The sequence below is a fragment of the Bos javanicus genome, chromosome X (assembly GCF_032452875.1).
Source record: "Bos javanicus breed banteng chromosome X, ARS-OSU_banteng_1.0, whole genome shotgun sequence".
NCBI classification, from domain to species: domain Eukaryota; kingdom Metazoa; phylum Chordata; class Mammalia; order Artiodactyla; family Bovidae; genus Bos; species Bos javanicus.
Window position 1 is genome coordinate 126,744,041 of NC_083897.1, and position 23,089 is coordinate 126,767,129.

Here is a 23,089-nt window from a genome sequence, read left to right on the forward strand (position 1 = left end):
AGCTCTAGAAATTCAAGGGGCAGCCGAGAATGGAGACATGTTGAGAAGAAATCCCAGAACTTCCTTACCCACCAGAAGTGTTAGGCAGAAGAGAATAGGCATGTTTCTTTGCAAGCACCCAGGATAAGAGGTGGAAATTGATGGCTGTTAGGCAAGAAAAAAAATCTCAGAACAAATATTCACATCTCCAAGTGATCTGCTTTTAGTTTCTTCTTTTAAGTGTTTGACTTATTTTGTCTATTTCCAATACAGTTTTTATTCTAAAGTTCTTTGCAACTCTTCAGATACTTTCAAATTTGTTAGCCCTTTGCTCCACATAGCATCCCCATAAAGGAGAAGGGGACAGATAGGACATGCTCAGATTTCCAGATGGAGGAACAGAATCCTAAAGAAGATGGTTGATGTTTCCCAAGTTTACGTTAATTATAAGCAGCAGAGCCAAAACTGGAGCTCAGGAGCTATCGATTCCTGGTCAGATATTCTTTCAACAGCATCCTAATTACTGAAAAGGAATGTGTGTGTGGATGGTCTGCCTGGGTATTTCTTCTTCCGCACTGTGAGCTGCTATTTCCTGTCAGGTCATTCTCTTCACTTTGGTTTCTCTATTAAGTATCTAAATTAATAGAAAATGAATACTCATCCTATTGAACTGAGCCAGTAATTTGAAATTTTTATTAAATAGTAGGAAATGAAATGTGCAAATGTGGACCCAGATAAGAGGAATTATTGGGAAAACAGCACTGAATGCTGTTGTATGAATATTAAAAGTCAGTTCCAGGCATCATTTCAAATTCTCTACTTTCATTTTCCCACTGGCTCCAATTTTCTGAACTATTCCTTTATTTTTTAAACAAATGTGGTTTTATCATGTGAATTCTGAAAGCTGCTTTAAATCATGTTGTAACAAGATGGGCTATGAATAAATTAATTAAAGTAATGGCTTATGTATTATACACTGTAGTCAGTCTTGTGTAATACATAGGAAAATAGTACCTACCCTTCCTGCAATACACAGATCCATACATAGTTAAGCTATATTTTTTCAGTCATTTGTAAATAGTGTCTCCAAGGCAAAATAGTACCAAGAGTCTTTTAGAAAGGAACTGTAGATAGGGTTATAGCACTGACCCTTTCTATTTGCATTGCTTACCAAGTAAAGGTCACATATGCTACCGAAAATAAACGTCAGTAATTGTAATTTGTTAGGAATGAAGCCTAGTTGAATGAGTAAAACTCTGAATTGCAGAATGGTTTTTGAAAATGTATGCAAAGTTATTTTCAAATAATGATCCCTCATGTAAGCTATTCTAATAATGAACCTGAGTTGATCAGAGAATTGATATTGTGATGTTTGCACCACTCTGAAGGCCATCCACTCCAACTGTTTATTCTTAGTGGGAATGGATTTGGCGCTTGGAGCAAAATTTTTTATTACATGTCTAAGCATAGGAAATTTTAAATTAAACTAACTGGACAAAAATACACATAGTTTTCCTAATTTGCTCGTGAAAGTTTCTTTTTAAAAAAAAAATTATTGTATACATTGTTGGCCTATACCATTTTTTGCTTCGCAGTTCATTTTTTTTTTTTAATGAGTTCCCTCTCTTCTCATTTTCACCCTTTGAATTTTACTTTTAGAAAAACTGTTGGAATCATGTGTATCTGTTGGGTCATATTGTTTGTAAACATTGTCAGTCTTTTAATTGATTTAATGTATTCAATAAAGTAAGAGAACAGATATTCCCATTCTGGACCTAAAGTCCTGCTCCTCTCTTCTCCTTCCATTCTCATTCCTAGGCCATTGCACTTGGTCACCGAGCTTTAAGTACTATCTATATGTGTGTCCCCCAAATTTCTATGTTCCACCCAGGACTCTTCCTGAACCCCAGACCCTTATTCCTGATCACTTAGTAGAGCTTTCCTTCATTTGGATGTCTCACAGGCCTCTCACTCTTATACCTAAGTGAAGTGAAAGTGCTAGTCATTCAGTTGTGTCCGACTCTTTGCAAACCCATGAAATGTAGCCCACCAAGCTCCTCTGTCCATGGGATGCTCCAGGCAAGAATACTGGAGTGGGTATCCTATCCCTTCTCCAGGGATAAGCCCGATCCAGGGAGCCAACCTGGGTCTCCTGCATTGCAGGCAGATTCTTTACTGTTTGAGCCACTAGGGAAGCCACAGTCCTAGGCTCTACCCCCAGCCTCCTCCTCATCCTGCAGTTTCTCTGTATCAGTAAACAGCAAGCCGGTCCTTCCTGGGAACGTTGACGTCAGCCTCTCTTCTTCATCCCCTGCTCCCTCTCCTCTTCCTTGTCTCTCTCCACCCGGTCGATTAGCTGCTGCTATGGTCTCTACTTTCACTGTCTCCAGGATCCAAATATTTCTCATCCACTCACCACGCTGGCTTGGCCCTCCCTTACTCTCTTCTGGATGTATCGACAACAATTCCCCCATCTGCGCTCCCAGCTTCACCCTTTGCTTCTTTGCAATCTCCTAGCACCTCGGTAGCCAGAGTGATGACAAGTTGTGTTCGTCTTCTGCTCAGAACTTCCAGAGGCTCCCTGCCTACTTCGGTTGAGAGCAGAAATCATTATCATGGAGTAAGACTCCACAACATCTGGCCTTGGTTACCTGACCTCCTTCCTACCACTCGCCTTCTTCCTCTCACTCTGTTCCAACTTCCCTGGCCTCCTCGCTGCTCCTGACTCAGCATCTTGCTGTTTCTTTCTCCCTTCTCCTTGGAATGATTTTCTCCAATTCCTTCCTCCTTTCTGTTCTCTGCTAAAATGTCAGTTTCTCTGACAATCCCATTTAAATGGCACGCTCCCACCCAGGATTCTTTGTTCCCTGACTTGGCTTTATCTTTCTCCAGGTGATCCTTGCTATGTTTTCTGTTTATTTCTTTAGTGCCAGTCTTCCCATATTCACTGTCAGCTTCAAGGAGATATGAATTCTTGTCTGTTTGGTTTGTTGCTGAATCCCAGAATCCAGTGCCTGGCACTCGGGAAGCATTCACCAAATATTTATGTAATGAATTAAAGGGATGAGGTGGGAAAAGGTCAGAGTGAGACGCACAATGGTACTGAAGTAGAATGTGTGTGGGTATGACAGCTAGGGGCAGAGATGGGAACAGATTGAGGCAAGCAAGTGAGGGGATGGCTTTGATTAAAAAGGGTTTTGGTCAAGTGTCTTGATCAGAGCATTGTGACAACCAGAGAAGAAATTTGACATACGTGTTGAGGGAAACAGAGAGTACGCAAGTTAGATACTGAAGCTCCAGTATTCTGGCCACCTGATGCGAAGAGCCAACTCATTGGAAAAGACTCTTATACTGGGCAAAATTGAAGGCAGGAGGAGAAGGGAGCAACTGAGGATGAGTTGGTTGGATGACACCACTGACTCGATGGACATGAGTTTGAGCAAGCTCCGGGAGACAGTGAAGGACAGGGAAGCCTGGCGTGCTGCAGTGCATGGGGTCGCAGAGTCAGACATGACTGAGTGACTGAACAACAACAGGTTAGCAAGCTGTTGTATCAAAGGCTCATCTAAGATGGATCTTTGTTTTCGATTAAAAGCTCAAACCAGCTTAAGGAATTTGGGGGCTCACACAGCTGAACAATCTAAGAGCAAATGTGGCTTCAGGCATGGCTTTACCTGGGACTCAAATGATGTCAAGAGACCCCTTTTTCTTTCTCTCCATTTCTTGGAATTGTTTCTTCAGTTGTCAGCACTATCTTCAGGCCCTGTATCCTGTCTCTCCCAAGTCCCTGGGGACTTCTCGCAGCTTTGCATTGCTTCTAATGAAGTCCCATGCTCAGCACTCAAGCACCCACGCTTTAGTCTGGGGATGAAAGACTCATTGGTTTAGGCGAGGGCACACCTCACCCTCAAGCTGAAGGTTGGGGAGCCGTTAGTTTTTCAGAGGGAACTTGCAGTATGACTGTCAGGGAAATGAAAGCTGGTAATGGCTAACAGATGAGAACTCCAAAGGGATAATGAGGGCTCAAACTTGGATCATTGCAGCTGGAATGGAAAAAAGAGGGAAGAAGTAACAGGCATCTTGGAGATGAAATCAAGTGGGTTTCCTGGCTCTGAATGTGGAGGGGAAAGGACACAAAGAAGCTGGAATCCAACCCAGCTTTTTAGCCTGTGGGACTAGGGTTTGACAAAGTCATTAATGAAGATTCAGAATGAAGTAGGAAGAACAGATTTATTAAAGGAGGAAAACATTTTGTTGCTTTCTCATCCCTGTTCTTCTTAATAAAATTGTTTCCAGCTTCTTAGAGTTAAGATGAATTGAGTTCTGCAAGAGGCAGGAGGCAAATTCTTCCACCAACCACTTATTCTCAGAAGACTTGTCCCCACAGTTTTTAAGAGTCTTGTCTCTGAGCTCACATGTGAGAGAATCAGAATGAAAATGTATTTTCCCTCAATAGTTGAAATTTCCTTTGGTTGAGCATCTACAGAGTAGAAAACCGTTGGAGCCAAGTTCAATCTTGTTTTCTAGAAAAGTCCTACATGAGTGATTTAGGATTGGAAGGCCGTCCTCTCATGCCCTGAGGATTAAGCTTAGAGAAACACATGATGCTCATCTATAACATTCTAGAGCATGCCTCATCCCACTGTGAAGCAAAAACTCTTAATTGTTGATAGACCAGGATGCAAGAAACAAGTGGAGGCAGGCACTGAATGGCAAAGTGGCATCTGCAAATGTAGTAGCAGCATTTTTTGAGTGTCTGCTATCTGCCAGGTGGTGTTTCTAAGTTCTCAACATGTAATGCGTCCTTTACATCACCACGTCAATCAGCCCTTTTGGTGAGTCCTCTTACTGTCTCTAGTTTCCAGATGAGAACACCGAGACCTGGAAAGGTTAGATCCATTGCCCAAAGCCCAACAGCCATATACTGGAACTCAGACACAAGCAGCCTCTGGCTGCAGGGTCTGTGCCCAATAAACCAATCATATGTTCCAGAACCACCCAAGACAGTCCCCATTTCTGCCTGTTGTCTTGGCATAGTTATAAATATGAACTTAGAAAGTGTCCCCATTTGGACAAGAAGTTATGAACACCAGTCCTCTTAACCACGATATTTTGCTCATTCAAAGTCAAGAAAATCGAGTCCAAGCAACAGAGGGTTCCAAGTGGTTAGGGTCTATCTCCAGTCACAAGTGGAGTGACAGTTCACCCCACTTGAATTGAATTGAGTAGTGAATATGAAAGTGAAGTGAAAGTGTTATTTGCTCAGCCATGTCCAACTGTTTGTGACCCCCTGGACTGTACCTCTGTCCATGGAATTCTCCAGGCGAGAATATTGGAGTGGGTTGCCATTCCCTTCTCCAGTGGATCTTCCCAACCCTGGGATTTAACCCAAGTCTACTGCATTGCAGGCACATTCTTTACAGTAAGTCTGAGCGACCAGGAAGCCCAGTGAGTATGACTCTCTGGTAATCATCCAGTTTGTTCTAAGAATGAAACTGGCTGCATGGATTGGTGTAGATTTGGTTTTCACCAACAAATCCCTCTGTTCTCTTATAACTTTTGTTGTCTGTGCGACCCCATAGACTGTAGATAACTTTTGAGGCATCCTTTTAGACGCTATTGTCAGCCTGCCAGTGACCACAGTTCACCTCTTGCTGGAGTGGTTTTATTTATGCCTTGACACTTGGTCCGTGCAGGTTCCCCCGGATCTGCAGAATGAAGTGCTGATCAGCCTGTTAGAGACCGATCCGGATGTGGTGGATTATCTACTCAGAAGGAAGGCCTCCCAGTCTTCGTGAGTATGCTTGTTTTCCCATCTTCTCAAATCATCTCGGGGATGTCTATTTCCATTTCCAAAGAATTAGAAAAGTTTACATAACTCCACGAAGGGTGACTTGAGTGGAATTTTGGTGACTTCCTGGCAAATCTGATCTGTCCCCCTAAAAAGAAAATCCTTGTCTTACCAATTGACTTGTCAAATTACAAAATGCCTTTGGGGATTTTTCTGCTTCATTTTTTGTCTTTTTCCAGCCCCTTGAGACTGTGTTTACCAGAAAAAAAAGAAAAAGCCACTAAATCACACTGGCAGGAAGTGCAGGAACTGACAGTGATATGCATCAGTGATTCCACTTCTACAGTGCTTAAAACTGTGCTTAGCAGCCCCCAAGGATGCGCCTGGATGCATCTTACCTGTGTAACTCACCAGCGGGACAGGTGCATCACCAAACCACAGGACAGGCCTCAGCCAAGGCCTAGGTGGCCATTTGAAATGAGACATGTTCACCCTCTCGACTTGCCCACTCTTTATAGCTAGCATCCTTTTGATAGAAATGCACACTGGTCTCCACAGGCCCCCATGTTTGCAATGAGGAAAATACAAGCCTCCCGGTAGGCTATGGTTTGCCACCATTTTTTCCCCCAAAGGAGAAGCACTGAATTTTTTCTGCTGGTTAGATTTTATGATTTCTCTTCACCATTGGCTATAGAGGCAGAGTGTATGGAGGGCGCCAAATATTTAACAAAGCCAGTTAAGGGGACAATATTGCATCATGAACCAGGAGCGATGTTGCCATCAAGGCACCAAACCCTCAATTTGTGACAGGAAAAGTTGTGATCCTTCGTGAAAGTATCATTTATGCTGTGCTTTTTAATCTACTGAATTTCAACAATTCTAAGACACATTTTCCCCCAGGTTTTATAATCCCTGAAATTAAGATTAATCTTTTTTTTATAAATTTTTTATTGGAGTATGGTTGCTTTACAATGTTGTGTGAGTTTCAGGTGTACAGCAAAGGGAATCAGTTACACATATGCACATATCCCCTCTTTTTCAGACTCTTTTCCCATATAGGTCATTACAGAGCATTGAGTAGAGTTCTCTGTGCTATACAGCAGGTTCTTATTTGTTATCTATTTTACACATAGTGGTGTGTATATGTCAATTCCAATCTCCCAAACCACCCCAGCCCTTCCCCTCCTTGGTATCCATAAGTTTGAGATTAATCTTATAATCAGTGACATGTCTTCATAGCATTTTCTCTCTTAGTCATACATAAATACTGTAATGGTCTGTCTTATTCAGTGGTATCTTGGAAAGATGGACATGCATTAAATTGTTCTTTTATACTGATGTTGAGTTTGATGTACTAATTTTCATTTAAAACTATTTCAAATGCTTAAACATTATGTTCTTTACAGAAACTTGGTGGAAAGAAATTGCACACTGCTCAGGCCTCCTTCTTTTCTGGGTCATTACGTCCATAACCCTGCTCAGTTCAGTTTCACTCTGTGTCCTATAGAGCAGTGAAGAATTTTTAAGTGGATCATCCTTTCAAGAGCACTTTTTAAAATCCATTTCTGTGCAAATCATTATCAAGATAATTTCTGCTTCAAGTAAGACATTCTGCCTAGATTCAAGCCCTAAGAGCAAGGGAGAATAAAAATTAATTCAAATTATATATATGGGCTAGCATTTCATGGTCTTACTTTTCATATCAGAAAATTAGGCTTTCTTAAATTTTCCTGAGATACCTAGCTATCATCAAGGTGTAGATTCTAATTTAAACTAACACAGGGCTTTTCTTCGCAGTAGATCTTGTGCGACCAGAATTTAAAGGAACTTATTTCCTTCCCCTGCAAGGGAACGGACATTGTGGCCTTCTCTCTGTGAATCCCCCGTCAAGCTGCCTTTAAACCACTTCTCTGTGGGAAAGCTAGAAAACACACACCTAAAAAAAACACTGATTTTTAACTTGCCGAATTTCTTGCTTTTACATGGCATTTAAAAGCACATGAATGTTATACGTTGAAGAATAGGTGATAGAAGTTATTTCTGTGTGGTTTTCAAGTACACTCTTTGCATATAAACACCAATAAATGGGCCTTTCTTTCTCTGATCTTAGGAAAAGGAGGAATCATATTAAGCCCATCCCAAGCTGTAGAGTGGTTTGGCCTCTTCTGTTGCCTGTCCCCATAGGAACAAGAATCGCAAGGCCTAGGCAAGCTGACCCTATTCCAAGATGTTAGGTGAGTGACAGGGCTTCAAGGAAAGGGAGGTGAGCTCACAGGAGCATGGAAGATGGCAGAGATGAGTGCCATGGAACAGAAATCTTTGGGAGAAGACTGACTAAGTAAGGAGAAGTGAGTGTTTAGTTTTTCCGTCTGGATACAGGTCAGACAGCAGCTCAGAAGGATGATAATGCTGCCAGGAAATGAAAATACATACATTAACAAATAAATATGGATTTTTAATGGCCATTTGAGGCTTGCAAGTCCTAACCCTCGAGCTGTAGATAGTCTCTGCAGGCTTTAAAGTGTGCTTCTCCACTTTACTGTGCATCTGGATCGCCAGGAGTTCTTGTTAAAAAAACTCTCTGAATCAGTATGTCTGGGGAGGGAGCCTGAGAAACTGCATTTTTAACAGACCCTCAGATGGAACTGTGATATGGCTGGGCCATGGTCCACACTTTGAGGAGCAAAAGCTTAAAATCTTAAGGCAATTTTTTTTCCATTTTTTTTTTTGAAGTATAGTTGAATTACAACATTGTGTTAATTTCTGCCATACCACAAAGTGATTCTGTTGTGCACATATGTACATATATATATGTATACACATATATATACATTCAGTTTTTAGATTCTTTTCCAACATGGTTTATCACAAGATACTGAGTATAGCTCCCTGTGCTCTACCGTAGGACCTTCTTGTTTATCCATCCTATTTATAAAAGCTCACATCTTTAAGAGCTTGCAGGTTTGTTGATACTCCAAGGGACAAATGGTATGTGCTGGGTCCCTGGTTCTCAGCCTTGTCTCCCCATTTGAATCACCTGGGGAACCTGAAGAATACCTCCACCTGGGTGCCCCCCTAGAGATTCGGATTCACTTATTCTGGGGTGCAGTCTGGACACCGGGATTTTCAAAGCCCTCATGTGATTCTCTCTCAAGTGGCCAGGCTAAGAACTGCCAGCTGAGAGCTGCCCCAGTAGATACTACATATTTCCTGTCATCCAGAGAGTTGAGGTTAGGTGATTTGTTACATTCCAAAGGGGGCTCTGTGTTGACAGAGAAGGCAACCAGTGCTCCAGACCATAAATCCACATGAACTTTGGAGAAGAGAAAGAAATGTTTCCTGCTGTCTCATGGATAGCTTCTGAGAAGAGCAAGGATTTGAAGGGAACTTTGTAGGGCTGGAGAGGTTGTCAATAGGCCTGGATGTTTGGGGAGCTTGAACCAGGGCCTGGTCATAAAAGTAAATATGTCAGCTGGCTGGGGACACAGTAAAAAAAGCTGGCCAGCACAGAGGGCAGAAGCCCTTAAATGGCAAGCTTAGAGGTGATGCCTAAACCAAGAAGCAGTGGCGAAGAATTAGAGTGATCGTGGTCATGATAGATTACAGTGCTGACAAATTGCAGGACCCCAATGCTGGCAACACTGGCATGCCAATTACCCATCAATAGCACACACTTATATGATATAAAATGCTGGTCATGAGGTTTGAATTCAGAGCCAGATTGCCTGAGTCCAGATCCCATTTCCACTTCTAGTTAGCTGTGCTGTCTTGGGTAAATCAATTTCTCTCTCTGTCTCAGTTTCCTCATCTGTAAACTAGAGATAAAAAGTCATACTGGGATGAGGACTTCCCTGGCAGTCCAGTGGTTAAGACTTTGCACGTACAATACAGGGGGGCGCAGGTTCGATCCCTGGTCAGGGAACTAAGATCTCACATGCCATGCGGCCAAAAAAAAAAATAGGAAAAAGTCGTACTAACTTTATAGTTATTTGGCTATTAGTATCCGGCTTTAAATAAATGCTTAGTATTCGTTAATGATCATTATCACATTGCTTGGCATTTCATCATTCTGTTCATTTATAACTACTTACCAAAGTAGTTGGTAAGTAGGTGTAAGTAGTTTTAAGTGGGGTGTCACTAGATTCTGCCTTGGTGTCCATGAGACAGTAACTTACGAAGGCAACATGGCATGAGAGAACCCATCCATGTTAAGTTGTGGCACTCTGGGAAAAGGCAAAGCCCACCTGATCTAACTGGCATCGGGATGGTGGCATGGTTCTAGAATGGAAAGAGGGGTGAGGACGAAAGGCACCGAAGTTGGGAAGGTGACCTGATCGCGTCAGGCCAGGTAGAGTTTGAAACGGACAGAAAGCGGTTCCGTTTGCAGGTCATGAGGTGGAGGACCTGGATAAGCTGTGGTGCAATGGAAATGGACAGAACTCTTGTTCTGAAGATTTTATTTAGTGAAAACTCAGCTACAAGGGCTATAAAAGGCAAGAATGGAAAGGATTTTCAGGAAGACCACAGAGTGGAAAGCAACAGTAGCTTCTAAAATGAACTCTGTAAGTGCAGTGATATGCACGAGCTCCCTCGTTATTCTCTTCCGACTCTTTGATTTATTTCCTGAAGCTTCTGTTCTGTGCCATCAATTCACGTACCTAAATAAGGTTTTAGGTTCCCGTGCCCCACGTGGCAACTGCATAAGATTTTATTTGGAGTGGACAAGTAAATTTTCAAAAGTGTCAAACCAAGAACAAGAACATCCTCATCATAATTTCTGTTTTGAAAGATGAAACATTTAGTAATAGTTGGGAATTTCATGCTTCCATTTGAGTTGTTTCCTCTTCTGTATGTGACAACTGAACTGGGGGAGTGAAAGGAGGATTCATTCTTTTTCCTTGTGCTTGTCTACTTACATTTTTGGCTTCAACCAAAATGGAATGCCAAGAGGAGATTAGAAGAGATTTATATTACTAAAAAGGCAAGACTTCTAGTTTTTTAATTGCTTGTCTGGTATATTTATTGGAATTATATGCTCTTTTTTTCCAAAGATACTTAGAATAGATTCCCCCCCCTCCTTGATTTAGGGATGTAAGGAAGTAGGGGATGAGAACAGAATCAAAGAAGACAAGGTGTGATAAACACAGGCATTTGCAACAGAACAGAGCAGGGCTGGGACTAGGGTGAGGAAAGTGAGGTGCCAGTTTTAAGGGTGTGCTAAAACAGTCATCAAAATGAACAACAATTAAATGTAGCAATTTTTAAAAACCAATGTCATCGCCAAAGATCTACAATGAGCAAAATAGCAACAAAAATTTTAGGACACCTGGGCAAGTTCTAATGTCTATCTCCTGGTGGGAGTGTGGATCCATGTCAGCTTCTCTTTGGAGCGGGCTGCCTTTGTCCCTAGGATTCTGCATAAGGGATGTTTTGCAGAAGTGAACATGATGAATGTGAAAATCTTCCATAAATCCAGAGTGGCTATGGCAGTGGATTCCTTTCCAATTACAATTAACAGCGTCGACGATGGTTATGTGCTTTGAGTTCCAACAGACGGAGGGTTTATCAGTTCCCGGCTGAACCAATCATGAAACCAAAGCAAGTCTGAAATCCCCAAGGATGTTCCTTACTGGGGTCGCTCAGCCAGGGGCCGGGCCGGCCATTTCCGGTGATTGAACCGGAGTTTTCCGTCTATCCACAGAACGAGTTCTGTGCCTCCGGCTGCAGTGCAGGCCTGCCCACAGTACCCTGCCAGCGTGTTTACACCCTGACCTGGAAGGACCAGCTAAGGGTGAGAAAGCAATTCGATCTCCGTGTCCATCTCATGCCTGTTTGGTTGGCCGAGACTGGCCATGCATGCTGTGGATGGTCCCGAGGCTTTCAGGGCTCATGGGAAGGCTCTCCAGTCATGGAGGCAAACCCATGTCAACTGGCAGTGTATCCACTCAGCATTCCCCACCTCAATCCATGAAATTCCAACACCTAGAGAGACAGACCATGTGCCTCTCAACGATGTCTCACTGCTTAGAGTAAATATTTTCTATAAATAAACACATGAATATTTTAGCCCTTTATTTGGAGCGCTGAACTTAAAATTGTCTTCCAAGAGGTGAATTAGCTTAGAGGCAAATCTTAGAGAAGATATCAGTGACAGCTTGTCTCATTTTTTTCAAAGATACTCACAGGGAAGGTCCTGGATTTGTTTCCAGTTGATTTAATGATAAAGCAATGGAGTGACACTAAAAGTTTTGAAAACTCTGAACTCCCACTATTATAGTGAGACTTCTGAGGAATAAATATAATCATTTTATTTCATTAATTGGTGGGCTCTCGTGTGGAAAGACAAGTCTTCCCAGGTGGCCCAGTGGTAAAGAATCCGCTGGCCAGTGCAGGAGATGCAGGTTTGATCCATGGACTGGATCCTGGGGGACTGGATCGCCCGGGAAGACGAAATGGCAACCCACTCCAGTATTCTTGCCTGGAGAATTCCATGGACAGAGGAGCCTGGCGGGCTACAGACCATGGGGTCTCAGAGAGTCGGACACGACTGAGCGCATATGCACACGTGTAGAAAGACAACCCTTGGGCGTGGGTTCTTGGGCAAATTTGGCCACCACCTTACTGACCTCTGCTGAGAAATTAAAATGATAAATAGGAAATACTTTAAACATATAAAAGAGCCACCAACTGTAAGCATAAAACAAGGCATTTTACTATTGATTTTGAATAATTTTAAACTATACAGTCCAGGGAATTCTCCAGGCTGGACTACTGGAGTGGGTAGCCTTTCCCTTCTCCAGCGTAACTTCCCAACCCAGGGATCAAATCCAGGCCTGCCGTGTTGCAGGCAGATCCTTAACCAGCTGAGCCACAAAGGAAGCCCAAGAATACTGGAGTGGGTAGCCTATCCGTTCTCCAGAGGATCCTCCCGACCCAGGAATCGAACCGGGGTCTCCTGCCCTGCAGGAGGATTCTTTACCAGCTAAGCTATCAGGGAAGCCCATGATTTTAAACAGTATCTATCAAATACATTTTCAGAGTCTTGGCCCCATGCAACGTCACCATTCCCTCATTTCTTTCAGTCCCCTCTTGACATGTGATCAGAGTTGTTAACAATAACTTCATCCAGTTGCTGCCACACAATGAATTCTATATACATGTCAACTTATGTGCTTCTGCCAGGCCAAGGGGTTGCTTCACATAAGAGGCTACCCAAGCTGTTCGCCATGTGCACTCAACCTGCATCAGGTTCCATGGCTAGGTACACTGGCTGGGGAAAGAGGGATCCCCCACCTGCCCATGTTCCTGGGGGTGACCCCAGCCCCACTGAGGAGGTCCATGGGCTGTGTCTGCCGCTTTCGCCTCCACCCCCAGGGATTAGCTCTGGCCTCCTCCTCCGGTTTCTCCCTCATGGGGGCTACAGCTATGGTGACCTCGGTGGCTTGACTTGGACAATGACACCGAACAGCAGAGAAAGGCAGCTTGGCCCCTCCTGCCCCCTCCCCTTATCATGTTCTGATCCATAACCAGATAGCATTCAGCGATCTGGCTCCTGCAGGCTGGAGCTGGCTGCAATGGGCACGCTCTCTCCTCTAATCCGATGTAGCCCTGCCAGCTGGAAGTCAGAACCAGCCCATTGCCCCCACTGCCAGCCAGGGCTGAGGCTGTGGCCAGTACCTGTGGTCTCTCTGCTCACTTGCCTCCGAGGAGATCCATAGCTCACGGTCACATCTATGGGGCGAGGGAGGGCAGGTAGGCTTGGTATCTCAGGTTTGGTATCTGACTTCCCCCAAGTATCAAAATTACCTGGAGGGCTTTTAAAGCCCTACACCCAGAGGTTCCCTTTCAGTCCTCAGAAGCAGCACCCATTTGGCTTAATGATCTGTTGTCACCATCTTGAAATTCTAGTCATTATTCTCACTGTGGGGCCCTGCGGGTTCACTTGGCCCTGGGCCCTGCTTGTGATTGCCAGTCCCGTCAGGAGATCCAAAGGGCAGCCTTCGAATTCGCATTTCCAACCAGTGATGCATTTCGCAGATGATGGGGACGCTGCCATGTCAGAAGTACTGTCCCTAGTACTTGAGATGTTCAAGAAATTTCTTTCATGGGGTGTTTTTCCTGATGCACGTTGACTGTTGACTGAATCTGCAACTTATGTTTTGCTCTATATATTCTCTTCTGTATGTTTTGTAAGACAGATGAGCAAGATATGAGACCAAACCATTGTGGTCTCCATGAGCTATAATACGACCTTTCCAAAACTCTCTTCCTGTTGTAAGGGGGCCCAAAAGCATCTGTGGCCCTGATAGATGTTTTAATTTGGCAAAGGAATTGACTAGACTCTCTTTAAAACAGGTCATTAAAGCAGGTTTTATGTGCCCACTCTTATCGAAATAACACTGTGACTTATTCTTGCCGAGTAGACATAAGACACTTTCATTAATGAATGGAAAAATGTCAACTAAACAGGGAAAAACAACTGAAGTTAGCCCAGCAATTTGATGTCTAGCCCTGGTCAGAATGTAGAACCCAGATTCTGAGCTGAGTTCTGTGTGGCTTCCAGTTCAACACACTTGTATTTGCTCATTCTCACAGTGGAGTGTCCCCAGTGAGAGTCAAACCCCATGATGACAGACAAGGGTCTGTTTGTTTTGTCCTGTGTTCCCTCCATAGAATCAGAGAGAGTTTCCCCCTTTAATTAAATGATGGCAGTTAAATCGTTTTTTTTTCTCCACTTTCCAGCAGAAGTAGTAAGTTCCTTTTATTTTTCCTTCATTCATTGGAAGCCTGAAGTTTCTGGAAAACCATCCTCGTGGGTTGTCCTCTGGCTCTTTCCCATAAGGTCGTCAGTCATTGGTTTAAAGAGTAGGCAAGGAAAGGACTGTTTATTCCATGTGGGTAAGAAAGTCCCTCAGCAGAAAGTGCTTGGGGCCCTAACTGCCTCGGTGACAGGGAAAGCTTGTCACAGCTGAGTTGCCTTCCCCTGTCAGTAAGCCTGGCCCGAGCCCCCAGTGAAGCTGGACCCCCTGACAGCATCCTTTCTCCTCCTGCATACACAGAACCCTTAGATTAGGAAGGGCTTGCTCAGGCATGTGGTTACCTTCTATAAGATCACCAAGGATTTGTCTTGAAAAATTAATCCAAAAGAAAGTAAAGACCAGAGAAGTGAAGTGGGGCGAGGGGTGGGGGTGGGGGGGCAGCAGAAGCAGGTTTGGGAACTTTTAATCAATCTGTGATCATTTCCCTTTAAGATGTTGTCAGGGCCACTGTTTTGAGGAAAGTAGAAAATACAGATGTTCCCAGGTAAGACTTCAAACACTCTTGTCATGTTCCTGATGTTCTTGTTTCCCTATTCGGCTCACATTTTCCCCATTATTTCTGTTGCTGTGACAACTCATGCTCATATAAAACTTAATGGATATGCTCATTAGTATGCTTTACATCAATTTGTAAAAGCACGCATGCCTTGTAGAATCCTTTTAGGTGTATTTAAATACCATGGATTCCAGTGATGGTCATGTTTATCTTTTTAGCCACCATTTTATCCATAAAACAGTTATTCCCACCACCACCACCACCATCATCATCGTTGTCAGGAAGGATGGATTGATTGACATTAGTATTGGGGTGAAAGGAGAAAAGGTGTCCATAAACTGCGTGTAACGTTTCACTCATAGTTTTGTCTGAATTATTTTTAATTCAGGATATTGAGGAAAGCTAAAGAGTTATCTACAGCTTTCCCTATTTAACAGATAGTGAGCATCAGATTTTAATTTTTAAATGGAAACAGGGATTGATCCAACAGGCATTTCAGCAATGCACCTTGAAGGGTTGCATCACTTCGCCCTGCCGTTTCCTGTGACATCTGTTGGGTTTTGCTGCCATCTGCTGGCCATTTCATAGAAACGCTTTCACCTGATTGACATGGAACCTTGCTCAGAAACTCTCTTTTGTTTCAGCCCCTGTGTCCACACATTCTCCCGCCGTCATTTGTAAACCTGTCCGCTGGTTTGAATCTGGTCTCTCATTGCTAACACACTCACGCACCTGTAATTGTCTCCTTGTGCCAGAAGCCCTGACATGCTGAGGTCTGAAGTCTCCTTTTCCATGGGAGGAAGGCACTCGTCCACAGACTCCAACAAGGCCTCCAGCGGAGACCTCTCCCCTTATGACAACAACTCCCCTGTGCTGTCTGAGCGTTCCCTGCTGGCTATGCAAGAGGACGCGGTGCCGGGGGGCTCAGAGAAGCTTTACAAAGGGCTGGAGCCGTGTGCGCGCCGGGTGGGCCATTTGCCCTCCTCGAAGTCGAGGGAGAGTTCTCCTGGACCAAGGCTTGGCAAAGGTAATTCATCCAGTCCCTCTGATTGCACCTGTGGCCTGGTGTGGGCGCTTTGGACCTGGTCTCCAACCCTTCCTTGTTTCATGTTTCTCTAATTCAATGAGCATTTACTGAGGACCTGCCAAACACTCATCCTGGGTCCAAGTCCCTGCACACCCAGCTAGGTGGGAAGCAGTCTCCAGCGCGGTGAGCCCCAGACAGTCCCAGCTGACTCTCCCCTCCAGCATCCGAGGAACTTGCTGGCTCCTGGCCTGTGGGCTTGGGTACATATCTTTTAGTCTAAGATGGCACCCCGCCATTGCTGTTACTTTTATACAGAGAACAAGCTGAACTCACTATATAAGGAGCAGGCAAGTTCCAAATAAGTCTCCATGGCAATGATGACTTTTAGGCAAAAGAAGATTTCCATGGTCAAAACATTTGGGAAAGCCTGAGTTAACCAAGTGAACTGTTTCTCTGCTGTACAAGTTCTCAAAAATCTTTACACTGCTAGCAGGCACCATGAATTTCCACGATGGGAGGGAGGGGTTGGTTTGCAGCTTTTCTCAAATGGATTTGACCACTGAATGTTCAATTTTGTACTCCCCCTCCACAGAACAATTCCTCAGGGTCAGGACTCGCAGGACACTTTTAAACTGATCACTGGAAGACAAAATACAAATTCTTGCTGCTGTATCACAAATATATAGTTTTCTCTGAAGAGTCACTCTGAAAGGGCTCCCTTTTTTTGGTGTTTTTAATCACAGCAGCTTTATTTTTATTTCACAAGTATTTCTTTCAAAAATTTCTTTTAATTTACAGTGAAAACAGTAGTTGGTATTTCCATCAGGCATAACATTTCTTTTTAAAATGTGAAAGTACTTGCCTCATCCGTGAAATGGACTCAGGGACATCTCTTCAGGATTAAATGAGAGAATGAACACATATGAACTGCTGAACACAGGGAAGCACCAGTAGACATTTGCTTCTAGAAATAGTCATTATCATCACGTTGCCGAATTTGTTTGTTTAGATGCTAAGTCGTGTCTGACTCTTTGTGACCTCACAGACTGTAGCCCGCCAGGCTCCTCTGTCCATGGAATTTTCCAGGCAAGAGTACTGGAGTGGGCTGTCATTTCCTTCTCCAGGGAATCTTCCTGACCTAGGGATTGAACCCATGTCTCCTGCATTGGCAGGTGGGTTCTTTACCACTGAGCCACCTGAGATGCTCTTAGGTTTCAGGATTGTAGTAAGGATTAAATGAGATGGTGGGAACACCTAAGATAGAACCTTAGGCTGTAAATATTTACAGACAGATTAGGGAGGGTGTATGAATAAACACATGTAGGACTGTGACTGCTGATGCCACAGAGGAGTATTCCGTAGGCAAGATAAACAAACTATAACCATTGTTCCTCTGTCTCTATGTTGATGCGATTGAAGCTGTTGTCACCCATGACAACTCTACTCATTTCCTAGGGCTGCCATAACAAGTGAACACAAACTTAGTGATTTAAAACAAAAATTTATTATCATACAGTTCTGGGCGTCAGAAATCTAAAATGGGTCCACAGGGCTGTGTTCCTTCTGGAGACTCTAGGGAACAATCTGTTTCCTTGCCTTTTCCAGCTTCTGAGGCTGCCTGCATTCCTTGGTTCATGGCCCTTTCCTCCATCTTTAAAGCCAGCAACATAGCATCTTCTATCTTGCTTCCCTCTTATAAAGACCTTTGTGATTACACTGGGCTCACACAGATAATCCAGAATCATCTCCTCATTCCAAAATCCAGAACTTAGGCACACCTGCAAGACCCTTTTCACTATAACATCTTCACAGATTTGGGGGATCATGACTTACTCTGTCTACCACAGCCATCACAGAGAAAGAGCCTTTTCGTGAATCCCAAATGGAATAGGCCTCTTAAAAGGCAGGTCTGCATCATATTCTGTCTTGTATCCATCACAATCTCGAATACAATACTTCGAGTAGAAGAGGTGTCATAAAAATATTTATTGATTTATTTTTAATCTTCAGTTTTCATTTGGAGTTACATACCTTTTTTTTACACTTCTTCCTAGATATGGCAGAGGAGGCTTTCAATATCTGGGGAACTTGGCATTCAACATTAAAAAGTGGATCCAAAGACCCAGGAATGACAGGTAAAGGATTATATTTTCAAACTAATATTGCACTTATTTTTAAAGTTAATTTTCTTTGCTTTTCACCTTACTATCATCGTATTACATGCTTCTCAGATATTATTTGAAAAATGCTGTGTTGACGTAGGAGGAATATTCACAACCTAAAAGTTGAGTGTTATATTTTATTTGGGGGGAATTTTTAGGACTCCAAGCTGGGGAGACTTGGAGTAGTGTGAGAGAACTGCTCTGAGGAGGCAAGGGAAGGAGCCAGGTTATATAGACGTTTGCGACAAAGGGCAGGTAGTCTGAGTGTCAACAGATTATTGTTAATTAAAGGAAAACCAGATATCTCAAGTTAAGGAATTTAGCACTTTTCTCTGCCTGGGAAGATGCAAGAGCCTGGGCTCACTGAAATCATTCCTTTGATCTGCACCTCAGCTACCTGGGGCCAGTATCCTGTATTTTCATGTCCTGAGCTTCCTCAGGGCTCACCACAGGGAGTGGCTGCAGGAAGTGGCCACCATCTGATGGCTGCTAGATGACAGGTATTCTTTTCTTTTCCTGAGTTTCTTCAGGGTGGCTCACATTGGAAGGCTGCAATCACTGAGGGTTGTGACACCCTTGTTTACTGATATGGCAGGAAATATCCCATTTCCCAGCTGGAAATAGGGAAAAAGGAGATAAAGCTATACCTTTCCACCAAAGTACATCAATCTTTGACTTTCTTTCATTTGCAAGAGTTTTTAAAGATAGTTATACTCATTCTGACTGTGTGCCTTTATATGATTTGTCTACCTTTCATCCTCCAGTTATTTTCCATTATTGTCGTTAAGGGCTGTGTAGTATTTTGGATGCATATTCATAGTTTATAGCCCAGTGTTGGGACCACTGAGTTGTTCCCAGTTTTTTTAGTGATGTTGCAATAAGTTAATGTCAGGGACCTCTTTTATGTACTTTTTGGATTTTGTATTTTAAATTGTAAAAAGAGTTCACAAAATTTTAGAAAGCCAGTTATAAATCTGAAATAGGAAAGTGGGAAAATAGGAAAATCCCTTGGTGGTCCAGTAGTTAGGTTTCCGTGCTTCCACTTCTGGGGGCCTGGGTTCCATCTCTGGTTGGGGATATAAGATCCTGCAAGCTGTGTGATGCAGCCCCCCCAAAAAAATACAAAACAGAATAAGAAAGTGGGTCAAAATATAATGAACCTATCCAAGAATTCAGAGGTATAGTCACTTCACATTGCATAGAGGATACAGTGGCTTGTGTTCCATAAGCCATAGTGGCACTGCCATTTCATGGTACTGTCCATGTCACTTTAATCTCATTGGTATTGCAAATCACTGGGTTTGCATTTGGGTTTCTTTAAAAAACAAAATTGTGTTTATTATTATCATTTGCCTGTATTTCTCACCAGTATTTTTCAATTTTTCTATTAATCAGCTGAATTTCACCCACAGATTATCCTTATGTCATTGGCTATTTATGTATGCTAGTGTTTTTTAAATTGATTCTTACAAACTCTTCTTATAATAAAGGCATTAACCCTTTGACCACATTGTTTGCCACTGATATTCCTTGCATTTTCTCCCTTTTTGCATATCTTGATACTTTTTTAATGGTTTTACACGAGTAATTCTCTCTCTTTTGTGTGAATTCTTTCACAAAATTAATCTTAACTTGTACTTAAGCACTGGCAAATTAGTCATCTATACACTTTTCTCCGTCACAATATTTCATTATTTTAACACTTAATTCTTTAATCCATCTGGAATATATGTTAATATATAATATGAGGGCTTCCCTGGTGGCTCAGACCATACAGAATCCTCCTGCAATGCGGGAGACCTGGGTTCGATCCCTGGGTTGGGAAGATCCCCTGGAGGAGGGCATATAATATGAAGTGTGTGAATTGTTTTATTGTTTCCCTGTGTGTGTGTGTGTTCCCTTTTTCATTGTTTTGTAATACTTCCCACATTACATTTTTAAAGCATGGTGCATTTTTATTTTAATGGCCTCTACTCCAGTTTGAGTATTTGAGTATTGAGCCATTATCTAAGTACATCTCCCCTTATCCCATGAGCTGCTTTACTGTCTTTTCCCCCAAGGATAAATTATTCCAAGATATCCTGCTCTGTTTTCCTTCTGCTGGTTCAAGTCTGATCTGTCCCTGTGTACATGTTTATATGCCCCTCTCCCCACAAAATGATCTCCCTGCTTACTTTTTAAGAAATGAGAGAATAGGGAAAATCAACAGGAGACAGGCAGCCTAGGGACATATGCCCCAGGAACTCCTCATTTGCTTGTGAAACACACTTTTTTTTGCTCTCCTTTCAATTTCCTGAAGAAAGTTGTATCCGTTAGGGAAGGTTACAAACATCCTCTAAATGTCAGTGGCTTAACCTTTCACAGGTTGATTTATCCTCACTCCGCAGTCCAGGTGGATTGTGCAGGGTAATGAGGGGTGGGAATACTCTGTTCCAGTCATGCAGGGGCTCAGCTCAAGTTTCATCTAGCCAGTGGCTCCCCCATCCTCAGAGGCCTCAGAGTCTTCCATGGTTGCTCCATTGTGGGCTAGAAGTTGAGGGAAGAGACCAAGTCCAGACAACTACGAGTGCATTTGGTGTTTTTCCTACTAGACCAGGCCTAGAAATGGCTTCCATCACACCTCCACATTTGTTAGCCAGACCTTATATATGTGGCCCTCCTAACTGCAAGGGAGGCTGGGAAATATCATCCAGGAAGGAAAGGGGATGATGGGTGAATAAGGAGCCAGTCTCCCCGACAGTGGCAGGGGTAGAATATTCACATGGGCTGCTGCCTTCCCCTTCTGGCACTAAATGGGGCATTTTGGATTCAATTCATTTATTCCTACAGCTTTGATTGACACAAGAGAAACATGGAAACACTGTAAGTATGTCTCTTCCCAATTGCAAGTTGCACTGAGCAGGAAGAGAACGTTCCTTTTACTTTCTAGGTTCAGAAAGTTTCCATAAGCACGGCAGAGAGGGGCTTTCCGAAGGCAGAAATTAAGGCACAGGACTGTTTAGTCTCATTTGACAGTGAAGCTGCCCGAGTCCAGGCATCTGTCTTTGGAGCTGTTACATGAATTGTGCTGATAATCAAGAAGCATGGTCAGGTCTCTTACTAGGAAGTTTTCTACTGTAGTCAGCCACAGCTAAACATGTCCTGTGCTTTAAAAAAAAAGTTTTTTTGTTTTGAAACTTGCAAGGCATCCCGAGAGGGAGGCTACAAACCAATTGCATTTCTCGTCCTTCTCTCTGGCTCCCAGGTTCCTACGGCAACATTTTTGAAAGCAGCTCCCTCCGCCCGGGGCCGTGCTCCCTGTCTCAAGGGAACCTGTCCCCCAATTGGCCCCGCTGGCAGGGGAGCCCCACAGAACTGGACAGCAGTGCGCAGGCTATTCGGAGGACTCAGACCACGAGCCCGGCAGCTGAGGCGAGGGCGCACGCCCCGGTGGCCCGCGTCTGCAGCACGCCCCACATCCAGGGCGGCGGGCAGCCCACACCGAGGCCGAGGCCGGAGCCGTGCTGGACTCTGAGCAGCGCCGAGGACCTCGCCGAGAGCGAGCCGGAGGGGGCCTGGCTGCAGAGGAGAGCCAAGCCCCTGCCCCAGAGACCTGCAGAGGGTGCCAGGCACGACAAGCGGCCTCCTCCTCCTTATCCTGGTCCAGGAAAGTCAACCGTCGCATCCCCGGCCCACCAAGCCGCCGAGCCACCGCTGTGGAGGCCGCGGAGGCTGGAAGAAGGCTCCGGAACAGCTTCGCAAGAGGGAAGCCAAACAGTCGAGCCGCAGCGAGGGCACCAGGCCGCCCAGCAGAAAGCGAGCAGCGCCTACCCCAGTCCCGCCGGCGATCAGAACAGTAAGACCTTGGGGGAACCCAACTGGCTCGACTGGCAGAGGGAGCGATGGCAGATCTGGGAGCTCCTGTCCACCGACAACCCCGATGCACTCCCGGAAACGCTGGTCTGAGCCCCCCACGCTCACCCCTCACCTCCCAAACAGCCTTCTTCCACTCAGTAGGGGAAAAAGTGGGTGTTGGACAATTGGGCACTTACTTATTTTTCTTCTTTTACACTTTAAAAAAAAACAACACGAGAAACGTCAGTACACTTAAAGATAGAGCACCCTAGGACCCTGACCCTTTATAATAAGATTCTATTGCATAGCCAGCCTTCAGAAAAAAACAAAAATGTATGCTAACGTCCGATCTAAAAGCTATTCACATTGGCTCTGTATAAGATAAAATTCTCGCTTTGGTATAGCTTAATTGTATTTATGTGACTTCAGTTTTGACTCTTGTATATTCTGTAACAGATTATGTATGATAATCCTATATGTTATATTCACAGAAAACAGAAGGAACACATTTTTTAGTCACTTATTCTAAGTAATGAGATTCTATAGAATGTTCTAGAATATGCACAAGCGGGTTTCTGTGCTTTTGCCATAGCTTTTAACTGGGGACAGCCCTTCTTTCAATGCCTAAGAATAACACTAACAAAGCAAAATAGAACAGAATATGAGAAGCCATATTTTTATATAGTAGTGAGATACAAAAAGAATATAGTCACTGAATGCCTTTTCATATTGAATATGTTTTAAGGAAAATATTAAATTTGATACATTATGGAATATATTTTTAGAATCTGTTTAGAAAGAATTCAGTTAATTGAACAAGAGAAAGGCCGTGCCTGACAAAGAAAGAATAATTAAGAACTTGTCCTTCCCATTTAGGTCAAATTCAACTTTATATAGACCATATATAATATATATTTATAATGTACGATTTCTATGTATTTTTCAAAACTATAAACTGGAATCCAACTATAAAGTGTTTGG

At 43.5% G+C, this 23,089-nt stretch overlaps 1 protein-coding gene across 6 annotated transcripts in view; it reads left to right on the forward strand.

The window, feature by feature from the left end:
• The window catches only part of ARHGAP6 (Rho GTPase activating protein 6), a 541,668-nt gene extending 518,859 nt beyond the window's left edge, over nucleotides 1–22,809 (forward strand). For 5 of the 6 annotated variants that reach the window (XM_061407886.1, XM_061407889.1, XM_061407888.1 and 2 more), the window contains 4 exons: nucleotides 5,676–5,773; nucleotides 15,841–16,112; nucleotides 18,167–18,247; nucleotides 21,519–22,809. In XM_061407886.1, coding sequence (XP_061263870.1) covers nucleotides 5,676–5,773; nucleotides 15,841–16,112; nucleotides 18,167–18,247; nucleotides 21,519–22,219 — 1,152 coding nt within the window. In that variant the 3' untranslated portion in view covers nucleotides 22,220–22,809. The remainder of the gene's footprint in view (nucleotides 1–5,675; nucleotides 5,774–15,840; nucleotides 16,113–18,166; nucleotides 18,248–21,518) is intronic. The other variant, XM_061407887.1, reaches the window with a different exon arrangement.
• The last annotated feature ends 280 nt before the right edge of the window (nucleotides 22,810–23,089 follow it).